The sequence below is a fragment of the Aythya marila genome (assembly GCF_965140915.1).
Source record: "Aythya marila genome assembly, chromosome: 33".
Classification (NCBI taxonomy): domain Eukaryota; kingdom Metazoa; phylum Chordata; class Aves; order Anseriformes; family Anatidae; genus Aythya; species Aythya marila.
Window position 1 is genome coordinate 394,614 of NC_139074.1, and position 11,494 is coordinate 406,107.

An 11,494-nucleotide genomic window follows, 5' to 3' on the forward strand; every position below is an offset into this window, starting at 1 on the left:
AGGGCCCTCTGCAGCCCCCACCCCCTGGGGAGGGGGGGTCAGGGGGAAAGGGGGGGCTTGGGGGAGGGAGAACGGGGCGGGGGGGGCACCTATGGGTGCGTCCTGCGTTGCAAGGGTGATCCTGTGGGGGGTGCACGGCGCTGCAGGCGTGCACGGCCTTGCAAGGGTGCACCTAAGGGGGTGCACGGCATTGCAAGGGTGCACGGTGTTGCAAGGGTGCACGCGTGGGGGGTGCACGGCATTGCAAGGGTGCACCCATGGGGGTGCACAGTATTGCAAGGGTGCATCTATGGGGGTGCACGGCATTGCAAGGGTGCACGAGTGGAGATGAGGGGCGTTGCAAAGCATGCCCGGCGTTGCAAAGCGTGCCCGACATTGCAAGGGTGCACCTAGGGGGGTGCACGGCCTTGCAAGGGTGCACGCGTGGGGGTGCACAGCCTTGCAAGGGGTGCCCACGTTGCAAGGGAGCGCCTATGGGGATGCATGAGACTGCAAAGGTGCGCCTATTGGGGTGCATGACATTGCAAGGGTGCACCCGTGGGGGTGCATGACATTGCAAGGGGGTGCCCGGCATTGCAAGGGTGCACTTAGGGGGGTGCCCCGTATTGTAAAGGGGGAGCTATGGGGGTGCACGGCGTTGCAAGGGGTGCCCGGTGTTGCAAGGGTGCACCCATGGGGGTCCATGGCATTGCAAGGGTGCATATATTTGGGGCATTAAATGAATTAAGGGTGCATCCAGAGGGGTGCACAGCATTGCAAGGGGTGCATGGCGTTGCAAGGGTGCACCCATAGGGGTGCCCGGCATTGCAAGGGTGCACAAATGGAGATGCAGGGCGTTGCAAAGCACGCCCAGCATTGCAAGTGTGCACATATTTGGGGCATTAAATGAATTAAGGGTGCAGCCACGGGGATGCACAGCATTGCAAGGGGTGCATGGCATTGCAAGGGTGCATGAATGGAGATGCAGGGCGTTGCAAAGCACGCCCAGCATTGCAAGGGTGCACATATTTGGGGCATTAAATGAATTAAGGGTGCAGCCAGGGGGGTGCACAGCATTGCAAAGGGTGCTCGGCCTTGCAAGGGTGCACCTAGGGGGGGTGCCCGGCATTGCAAGGGTGCACCCGGGGGGGTGCACGGCATTGCAAGGGTGCACGAATGGAGACGCGGGGCGTTGCAAAGCATGCCCGGCGTTGCAAAGCGTGCCCGACATTGCAAGGGTGCACCTAGGGGGGTGCCCGGCATTGCAGCAGTGCCGTGCACGCCCTCGGGGCCGTGGCGGCTGCAGCGCCTGCAGCTCAGTGGCTGCAAAGCGGTGCAGTGTGCGGAGGGGGGGGGGGGTTGCTGGGCTGGGGGGGGGTGTGCACTGTCACCGCCACATCCCCACGGCGGCGTTTTTACCCCAAAACCCCGCGTTTTTACCCCATAACCCCTCGCAGCAGCACCATCCGGTGGTGGTGGTGGTGTGTGTGTGGGGGGGGTTCCCCTGCTTGATTAATTAGGGCAATTAATTAACGAGGTCAACGAAGGCGAGCGTTGCGCACGCGAGGGGGCGGTCGCGGGTGGGAGCTCGGCGGGGTCGCGTCGTGTCCCCGTGTCCCCCCCCCCCCAAAAAAAAAAAGCCCCAGCGGCTATCACAGCACCGGGGCTCCCCGCCGGCGACTTCTCCCTAGCAACCGATGACGCGGGGGGGGCGCGGGGCGCGGCCATTGGCGGAGCCGGCGGCGGGGAGACAGCGGCGGGATGGGGGCTGCGGGTGGGCGCGGGGCGCTGCTGGGCGCCCTGCTCGGGGTGGCCCTGGTCACCGCCGCCACCCCCGGTAGGACGGGGTCGTGTTGGGGACGGGACGGGGGGGTGTGTGGGGGGGTGTACAAGGGGTGTGCGTGGTCCCCGGGGGGGAGTTCGGGGGTTTTTGGGGGATTTTGGGGGGTTTTGGGGGGGTTTTGGGGGCGGGGAGGGGGGCGTCGCGCGGTTGTGAACTGGGGGGAGTGGGAGGAAGGGGGTGCAAGGGGTGTGAGGGGGTGGGGGTAGTAGTGCAAGCGGTTGGGGGGGGGGGTGGAGGGGTGGCTGTGCTGTAGTGCAAGGGGCTGTGTGTTGTAGTGCAAGGGGTGGCTATGCAGTGTGCAAGGGGTGGCTGTGCAATAGTGCAAGGGGTTGTGTGCTAGTGCAAGGGGCTGTGTGGTGTGCAAGGGGCTCTGTGGTAGTGCAAGTGGCTGTGCAGTAGTGCAAAGGGTGGCCATGCAGTAGTGCAAGGGGCTGTGTGCTAGTGCAAGGGGCTGTGCAGCATGCAAGGGGTTATGTGCAGTAGTGCAAAGTGTGGCTATGTAGTGTGCAAGGGGCTGCGTGTTGTAGTGCAGGGGGTGGCTATGCAGTGTGCAAGGGGCTGTGTGTGAGTGCAAGGGGCTGTGCACAGTGTGCAAAGGGTGGCCGTGCAGTAGTGCAAAGTGTGGCTATGCAGTGTGCAAGGGGCTGTGTGCTAGTGAAAGGGGCTGTGCAGTGTGCAAGGGGCTCTGTGCAGTGGTGCAAGGGGCTGTGTGTTGTAGTGCAAGGGGTGGCTATGCAGTGTGCAAAGGGCTGTGCACAGTGTGTAAGGGGTGGCTATGCAGTAGTGCAAGGGACTGTGTGTAAGTGCAAGGGGTTGTGCACAGTGTGCAAAGTGCGACTGCAGTAGTGCAAGGGGCTGTGCAGTATTCAAGGGGCTCTGTGCAGTGGTGCAAGGGGCTGTGTGTTGTAGTGCAAGGGGTGGCTATGTAGTGTGCAAGGGACTGCGTGTAAGTGCAAGGGGCTGTGCACAGTGTGCAAAGTGTGGCTATGCAATAGTGCAAGGGGCTGTGTGCTAGTGCAAGGGGCTACGTCCAGTAGTGAAAGGGGCTATGCAGCGTGCAAGTGGTGTCTGTGCAGTAGTGCAAGGGGGGCCATGCACTAGTGCAAGGGGCTGTGTACAGTAGTGCAAGGGGCTGTGTGCAGCATGCAAGGGGGGACTGCACACTATTGCAAGGGGCTGTGTGCAAGAGGGGGCTGTGCATTAGTGCAAGGGACTTTGCACGGAGCCATATGCCCATTAATGCATGGAGTGTGTGCAGGACAGGCTGTATGCTAGTGCAAGGGGCTCTGTGCTAGCACACAGAGCCATGCATGGGTTTGTCTGTGCATTTGTACACACACGAGTGTGAGCAGGAGTGTATGCATAGCAGGGCAAAGAGCTGCGGGTAGGGTGCAAGGGGGGGCTATGCACAGGGCCATGGGGTGGCCCCTTGCATAAGCAGCAGCAGTGTGTTTGTTGCTGCATGTTTTCATGCATGGTAGGCGTATGCAGAGTGTGTGTGCACAGTGGGTGTGAACACAGCATGTGTGCAAGGCCAGTGCATGCATGCAGCGTGCCCACGCATAGCATGGGTGTGTCCAAGCAGGGCACGTGTGTGCATGCACACTCTGCGTGTGTATCCCTGCACAGCACGTGTGCATGCAGCACGTGTGGACAAGCAGACGGATGCGTGTGCGCAGGGTGTCTGTGCTCACGCGACGTGTGAGCACATGCACGTGCAGCGTGCACGTGCAAGGAGCGCATAAGCAGACTGGGAACCTTTGCATGGCGTGTGCATGTGCAAAGTGGATGTCCACGCAGTGCACAGTGTGCATGCATGCATGGTGCGTGCAAATGCACGTGCATGCACAGTGCGTGCAAATGTGCATGCATAGCTTGCGCAAATGCACGTGCATGCATGGTGTGTGCAAATGCACATGGATGGTGTGTGCAAATGTCATGCACAGGGTGTGCAAGTGCACATGCATGCACAGGGTGTGCAAATGCACATGCACAGTGTGTGCAAATGTCCATACATGGTGTGTGCAAATGCACGTGCATACATGGTGCGTGCAAATGCACATACACAGTGTGTGCAAATGCACGTGCATGCACGGTGCATGCAAATGTGCATGCATGGTGTGTGCAAATGTGCATACGTGGTGTGTGCAAATGCTTGTGCATGCACGGTGTGTGCAAATGCTCACGCACAGCGTGTGCAAATGCACAGCACGCCGTGCATGCTTACTACACACGTGGCCGCGTGCAGTACGTGCGTGCATGCACCGCGTGCGCGTGCTGCACGCGTGCCACTGACCCTGCACCCGCCCCGCAGAGCCGCCGGTGCACAGCCTGGCCGAGGTGCTCTTCTGCCAGCCGGACATGCCCTCGCTGGGGCTGGCGGTGACCTTCGACAACGAGCAGCTCTTCTGGTTCGACGCCCCCATGTCGCGCTGGCAGCCGCGCCTGCCCGACTTCCCCGCGTGGCCCGAGGCCACCGAGCCGCCGTCGGAGCTCGCCCACGACACCACGCTGTGCCAGAACGTGCTCGAGATCCTCACCGCCTACACTTCGAAGTATATGCCCATGGCTGAAGCCAAGGGTAGGTGTCCCCTGTCCCCTCCTGCCACCCCTGCTGGTGGTGCCACCCCTACCGGTGCCACCCTTGCCGGTGCCACCCCTATCGGTGCCACCCCTCTTGCCGCAGGCATCCCGGTGGCCAATGTCTTCCTGAAGCGTCCTCTGGAGCTCGGCTGGCCCAACACGCTGGTCTGCATGGTGGGTAACATCTTCCCGCCCGCCGTCACCATCGGCTGGCAGCGGGACGGCGTCCCCGTCACCGACGGCGTCACCGACACCACCTACACCCCCGTCGAGGACCTGGGCTTCGTGCGCTTCTCCTACCTGGAGGTGACGCCCCGGGCGGGGGACGTCTACTCCTGCATTGTCACCCGCGAGCGGGACAACACCTCCGTGCTCACCTACTGGGGTGAGTGGGGGGGGTCGCTTTTTGGGGTGGGGGGCCCGCTTTTGGGGCCGGCTCTGATGGCGCCCGCTGTGTCCCCGCAGTGCCGCAGGACCCCGTCCCCTCCGACGTGCTGGCCACGGCGCTGTGCGGCGCTGCCATGGCGCTGGGCATCCTGCTGGCACTGGTGGGGCTGGCGCTGCTGGTGGCCACCCGTCGACACCACCACGGTACGTGGGGACAGACAGACAGCGGGGGGGGACAGTGACCGAGGTGACACGTCCCCCCCCTCCCTTGCTCATTGATATCCCACCCCCCCTCTTCCAGGTTGAGCGCTCGGCGTGGGGACGGAGCCGAGCCGGCGGCACGGTGCAATTAAACCCCTTCGTTTGCAGCCTCGTGGGGGTTTCGTGTCCTGGTGGTGCTGGGGGGTGGCTTCTCCGTTGGCTCGTAGCGGGGTTGCGCCGTGCGTTTCGGTGCCCTCAGGGTGGTGCCACCCGTGTCACCCCGCTCCTCCTGCACCCAAGGGTGCTGGCCCAACCCTGGGCACAGTCCATCGCCCTTGCACCACCCATAGTGATGACGTTGGACCCCGGGAAAGAAGAAAACAGGGAGGAGGAGGAGGAAGAGAAGGAGAAAGAGGAGGAGGAAGGCGCGCAGCGGGTGGTGCGGGGTGGGATGAAGGCTCAGAACCCCGACGCCACCTCCAGGGATGTGGGCGCTGGGGGTGCTGGGGCTGGCGCTGAGCTGCCAGGGCGCAGGTAGGACGCGGGGTGCAAGGGTGGGGAGGAGGCTGCAGACCCCCGCCCTGGGGTCCGTGCCCACCCGGGTGTCCGCGTGTCCGTCCCCGGGGCAGGTGCTTTCGTGATGCACGTGGCCAGCTCCTGCTCGCTGGCGGCCAACGGCTCCGAGCAGGGCTTCGACTTCACCCTGGCCTTCAACAAGCAGCCGCTGGTGTGCTACGAGCCCGGCGCTCGCTTCTTCTACCCGTGCCACTGGGGGCTGCTGCACAACATTGCCACCGTCCTGGCCATCGTCCTCAACAACAGCACCTGGCTGCAGCGCGCTGAGGCTCGGCGCAGGGCTTGCAGCGACCTGGCCCCGCACTACTGGGCTCAGACGGCGCAGCGGAGGAGTGAGCCCCGGGGCGCGGTGCACGGGGACGTTGCACAGGGCGGGGTGTTGCACGGGGACGTTGGACGGGGTGACGCGGGGCGATGGCGTATGGGGTGCAGCACGTGGTTGTCGTGCAGGGAATCGAGGGGATTGCACGGGGACGCTGCACGGGGAAGTTGCACGGGGAAATTGCACAGGGAACGCACGGGGATGTTGCACGGGGACGTTGCACAGGGACGTTGCTTGGGGAAATTGCACGGGGACATTGCACGGGGACACGGAGTGGGAGATTGCACGGGGTGTTGCACGGGGACATTGCACAGCAACATTGCTTGGGGAAATTGCACGGGGACATTGCACGGGGACACCGGGACGTTACACAGGGGTGTTGTACGGGGACGTTTTATGGGACATTGTAGAGGACATTGCACGAGGGACATTGAACACGGGGTTGACTGGGAGATTGCACGAGCTGATTGCACGGGCACAGTGCGCAGGGCATGGTACGGGACGCTGCACGGGGAAGTTGGGTGGGAGCCACACGGGGACGTTGCACGGGGACATTGCACTGGGCGTTGTATGGGACACGGCACGGGGACACTGCACGGGGAATCGGATGGGATATTGCACGGGGAAGTCGCACGGGGGGTTGTAGGGAACGTGCCCGGGGGAACATTGCCCAGGGAAATCCCAGAGGGACGTTGCGTGGGCGCTGCAAGGGGACGTTGCATGGGGTAAGGCACAACCGTGTCGCGTGGGGACACGCGGGGACGTTGCGTGGGGACATTGTGCATGGAATTGGCCGAGGGATTGCACGGGGGTGTCACGGGGGGTGTCACAGGGACCATTGCATGGTTCCATCGCACCGGCTACCCCGCGGGGTGGGAAGGGGACCGTCCCCCGTCCCTGACCGTCCCCTCCTTGCTCCAGCACCCCCCCAGCTCCGCGTCGTCCCCACGCCCCTCACCAACGTCCCTGACGCCGTCCTCCTCACCTGCCACGTGTGGGGCTTCTACCCCCCCGAGGTGAGCGTCCAGTGGCTGCACGGCGGCGACGTGGTGGCCTCGGGGGACACCGCCAAGGTCCTGCCAGCCGGCGACTGGACCTACCAGACCCAGGTGGCCCTGAGGACCACCGCCAAGACTGGGGACACCTACACGTGCTCGGTGCAGCACGCCAGCCTGGAGCAGCCCCTTCGGGAGAGCTGGAGTGAGCCCCGGGGTTGGGGACGCGGCTGGGGCACGCCGGGGTCCCCGGCGGCTCAGCGCGCCCGCTCTCGTCCCCCCTTGCAGGTCCTGGATTGTCCCAGGAGATGACGGTGATGGTGGCGGTGGCAGGCACCGTTCTGGCCGTGGGGTTGGTGGTCCTGGCCGCCGGCGTCTTCATCTACTGCCGCCAGCCTCGGGCAGAGGGTGAGGGATGGGGTGGAGGGGGTGGGATATGGGGTTGGGGAACCGCTGGCTCGGGGCATCCTTCCTTATTCGTCTTCTTAGGTCCGCTCGGTGCTGATCCTGCTCCTGGTCCTGCTCCTCATCCTACTCCTGGTCCTACTCCTGGTCCTGGTCCTGCTCCTGGTCCTGGTCCTGCTCCTGGTCCTACTCCTGGTCCTGGTCCTGGTCCTGGTCCCCACCCGGGTCCCCCCCCGGCCGAGTGGGGCCAGACTGAGAGCAAGCTCTGAGTGGGACCCCCTCCCCTCCAATTTGGGGTCTCGTGGGTTCCCCCCCTCCTCACGGACCAAGCCTGGGATCCCCCAATTTTGGGTGAGCGAGGTGCCGGGGGTGCTCTCCCCCCCCCTCCCACCCTCCCACCCCAAATAAACCAAGTGGGGACCCCGCCGGCGTTCGCGACCCCTGCTCGGCGGGGAGCTCCCAGTGCTCCCAGTTTGGACGCGCGAAGTTCCCAGCAAGGGGTTGAAGCAGAGGGCAGGGGGCGTCCCCCCGGGGGGGGGTGGGGGGGTTGCAATCAGCCGTGAACCCACGGGGTGCGCCCACGGGGGACGGTGACAGCGGTGTCACCGCGCTATGTCCCCCCCGACGGCGGCTCCGAGCCGTTCTGCTCCGGCAACCGGTGACGTAAGCAGAGCTCAGGGCTCTCATTGGTTGCCCGTGGCCCCCCCCCCACCCCCCCTCCCACGGGACACGCGGCGTGGGGGTGCGTGGAAGTTTGGGGGGGGGGGGGGCGCAGAGCGCTGCCGGACGCCCCCACGATGCTGGTGCTGCTCGGCCTGGCCCTAGGAGCGCGGGGGGCAGGTGGGGACGGGGGGGGGACACCCCGGGATGGGGTGGGGGTGGGCGACCCTTGGGGACCCCCCCGGGATGGTTTTGGGGTGGGGCTGCTCTATGGGATCCGCGGGGATGGGCTGGGGGGGCTCAGCATCGTGGGACCCTGGGGGTAGTTTGGGGGGGCTCTGCTCTATGGGACCGTGGGAGGAGGGTTTTTTTTTAGGGGGGGGCTGCTTTATGGGGCCGTGGGGGTGTTTTGGGGGTGCTCAGCATCATGGGACCCTAGGGATAAGTTTGGGGGGGGGGGCTCTGCTCTATGGGACCCCCGGGGACAGTCTTGGGGGGCTCAGCATGGTGGGACCCTGTGGTTAGTTTGGGGGGGGGCTCTGCTCTATGGGGCCCTAGGGATAATTTGGGGGGGCTCTGCTCTGTGGGACCCTGGCGATGGTTTGGGGGGCTCTACTCCATGAGACCCCATGGGGGGGGCATTGGAGGGGCTCTGCTCTACGGCACCCTGGGGATCTGGGGGGGGCTCTGCTCTGCACGGAGGTGGTTGGAGGCACAGAGATGACATTCCTGCCCCCCCACCCCCCCCCGCAGGAGCGTTCCTGATGCAAATGGCCAGCTCCTGCCCGCTGGCGGCCAACGGCTCCGTGATGGGCTTCGACTTCACCCTCTCCTTCAACAAGAACCCGCTGGTGTGCTACGACCCCGACACTCAGCGCTTCGTCGCCTGCAACTGGGGGCTGCTGCAGCGGCAGGCCGTGCAACTCGCCGCCCAGCTCAACAACGGCAGCGCCTGGGTGCAGCGCATCGAGGCTCGGCGCCAGGCCTGCAGTGACCTGGCCCTGCGCTACTGGGACTGGACGGCGCTGAGGCGCAGTGAGCCCCTGGGGGGGCTCGGCGTGGGGCCGTGGTGTGGAGGCATTGCAGGAGAATGTTGCCTGGGGTGTTACGCAGGACTGTTGCAGAGCGTGTTGCGTGGGGGTGTTGCATGGAGGATAGCAGAGGAGTGTTGCAAAGGGCATTGCATGGAGGTGGTGCAGAGCTTGTTGCATGGAGTTGTTGCATGGGGGCATTGCACAGGGGTTTTGCATACCGCATGGGATTGTTGCACAGCGGTGTTGCATGGGGGTTGTTGCACAGGGGTGTTGTAGAGCTTGTTGCAAGGAGATGTTGCATTGGGAATTGCACGGGGCTGTTGCAGAGCACACTGCGTGAGGACGTCGCAGGGGGATGTTGCACGCAGCACTGCACAGCGCATTGCATTGCCCTTTGCAAGGGGATGTTGCAGAGAGCAATGCCTCTTGCAGGGTGTGGCACAGGGGCGTTGCACAGGGCATCGCATGGGGATGTCGCACGAGACATCGCATGGGACAATGCCTAGAGCTTGCACAGGGCGTTGCATGGGGAAGTGGCATGGGGAAGTTGCGTGGAGCTTTGCACGGGAGCATTGCACAGGAGCATTGCACAGCATTGCGTGGGGATGTTGCACAGGGCAGGGAAAAGGGGCTCGCCCACCACTGACCCCATCCCCATCCCTGCTCCAGCACAGCCCCAAGTCCGTATCATCCCTGCGGAGACAGGGAACGCCCGTGTGCCCCTCCGCCTCAGCTGCCACATCTGGGGCTTCTACCCCCCTGAGGTGACCGTCATCTGGCTGCACAACGGGGACATCGTGGAGCCCGACGACTACAACCCCATCTCCGCCATCCCCAACGGCGACTGGAGCTACCAGACGCAGGTGTCCCTGCTGGTGGCCCCGGTGGCAGGCGACACCTACACGTGCTCGGTGCAGCACGTCAGCCTGCAGGAGCCTCTCCTGGAGGACTGGAGTGAGTGGAGAGGCACAGGACCGCAGCCGGAGGCCGGCGGTCTTGGCTCCTTGCTGCCACTCACCCGGCCGTGTCCCCACAGGTCCCGGACTGATTCCAGAGGTGACCATACTGGTGGCGGTGGCCACCGTGCTGATGGTGCTGGGACTTGGCTTATTTCTCGCCGGCGTCTACTGCTACAAGGCCAGGCCTCCCGCCCCGGGTGAGTGGCCGGGGAGAGCCGGGGCCGTGGTCAAGGGTGACAAGGACTCTGCTCACTCCTCTTCTCCCCCCCCCAGGTTACACTCCCCTCCCTGGAGACAACTACCCCGCAGGTAACGGTATCCCCATCCCCATCCCCATCGTGGAGGGGTGAATCACCCCATCTCTCACCCTGTGTGTCCCCCCTTCCCCAGGCAGCATCTGAGGACCCCCAGACGGACACCTCCCAGCACCGGCGGCTCACGGTTGGCCACATCTCATACAATAAAGATGCTCCACAAGCCTCGCTGGTGTCTTTGCAGTGTTCTGGGGACAGGGCAGAGGCTCACACAGTCCTACAGTGTCGCACCAAGAGGAGTGGGTGTGTGGGGGCCATGGCATGGGACCCCAAAGGGCCAAGCGTGCCCTGGGGTGCCTCAGGCACATCACTGCTGGCTGGCCGAGGGAAGGGATCGTCCCGCTCTGCTCGGCCTGCTGCGGCCTCGCCTCGAGCACTGCGTGCAGCTGTGGGCACCGCAGCAGACGAAGGGCGTGAAACTGTGCGAGAGCCTCCAAGGGAGGGCTACGAGGACGGCGAAGGCTCTGCAGGGCAAGGCGTGTGAGGATATGGACTGCTGCAAGACGCTTTCCCAGGCAGCAAGGCCTCAGGACGCAAAGCACCCAGGAAATGCCACTGCCAGACTCCATCTTCCTGTACAAAACTTTATTTGCCACAGTCCTGCTGCTGCTGGGCCTTGATGTGCTCCAGAGGAGGGAACAAAGAACCCCCACAGGCTGCTCATGCTCAGCACCAGGCACAAAGCACAAATCAACCTTACATTAGGAGGCAAATGTGGCTGAGACCCGTGGGTGCCAGCAGGGCTTGTGCCCCAGCACAGGAGCCACGTGCAGGGCAGAGCCCAGGGGCTGCAAGGGGCCTGGCCCCTGCTTGCAGCATCTCAGCCCTCCTCCAGCAGCAGGGAGGAACACAGGGCAGCCCCTGGCCCCACTGCCCCTCATTCCTGTGCTGCTCCTCCAGGATCAAGGAGAGGTGTTTGAGGAGTGTCTGGAGAAGGGCAGGAGCCCCCCAGGGCTGGGGACGGGGTCTGGGGGGTGCTGTCCCTCAGGCATAGCCGAATTCCCTGCGTCTCCACTGAGAACCAGGGGCGGATTCTCTCCCCATTGAAGGAGGCTTCTGTGAAAGTGAAGATCTCGACCCCATTGTCAGCGTTGATAAAAGACACCTGCCCATGGGTACAGTCCAGACAGACCCAGATCCTCGTGGGGATAGGGGACAGGGACAAGGGGGTGCGAGGCCATGTGAGAGATGTGAGCTGCCCCTCATAGTACTGCAGAGCCCAGATCCCTTCTTCAG

The 11,494-nt window shown here is 64.1% G+C and overlaps 3 protein-coding genes across 4 annotated transcripts in view; all 3 read left to right on the plus strand.

The window, feature by feature from the left end:
• Nucleotides 1-1,706: 1,706 nt before the first annotated feature.
• Nucleotides 1,707-5,221, plus strand: LOC309889134 (class II histocompatibility antigen, M alpha chain). Its single transcript, XM_082781849.1, has 5 exons — nt 1,707-1,816; nt 4,137-4,403; nt 4,509-4,790; nt 4,871-4,996; nt 5,094-5,221. Exons 1-5 carry the CDS (start codon nt 1,741-1,743, stop codon nt 5,096-5,098), a joined length of 756 nt encoding a protein of 251 aa, XP_082637975.1. The 5' UTR covers nt 1,707-1,740; the 3' UTR covers nt 5,099-5,221.
• A 186-nt stretch (nt 5,222-5,407) lies between these two features.
• LOC309889133 (HLA class II histocompatibility antigen, DM beta chain-like) lies at nt 5,408-7,746 on the plus strand. The gene is made up of 5 exons (XM_082781848.1): nt 5,408-5,527; nt 5,623-5,901; nt 6,813-7,091; nt 7,175-7,294; nt 7,376-7,746. The coding sequence occupies exons 1-5, from the start codon at nt 5,479-5,481 to the stop codon at nt 7,558-7,560; spliced, it is 912 nt and encodes a 303-aa protein (XP_082637974.1). The 5' UTR covers nt 5,408-5,478; the 3' UTR covers nt 7,561-7,746.
• A 276-nt stretch (nt 7,747-8,022) lies between these two features.
• Nucleotides 8,023-11,494, plus strand: part of LOC309889171 (HLA class II histocompatibility antigen, DM beta chain-like) — a 56,240-nt gene continuing 52,768 nt past the window's right edge. Inside the window, exons 1-6 of one of the 2 annotated variants that reach the window (XM_082781922.1) lie at nt 8,023-8,131; nt 8,705-8,986; nt 9,655-9,939; nt 10,022-10,141; nt 10,218-10,253; nt 10,335-10,403. In XM_082781922.1, the coding sequence (XP_082638048.1) occupies nt 8,089-8,131; nt 8,705-8,986; nt 9,655-9,939; nt 10,022-10,141; nt 10,218-10,253; nt 10,335-10,345 (777 nt within the window). In that variant the 5' untranslated portion in view covers nt 8,023-8,088 and the 3' untranslated portion in view covers nt 10,346-10,403. Of the gene's footprint in view, nt 8,132-8,704; nt 8,987-9,654; nt 9,940-10,021; nt 10,142-10,217; nt 10,254-10,334; nt 10,404-11,494 lie in introns of those variants that run through there. The other variant, XM_082781923.1, reaches the window with a different exon arrangement.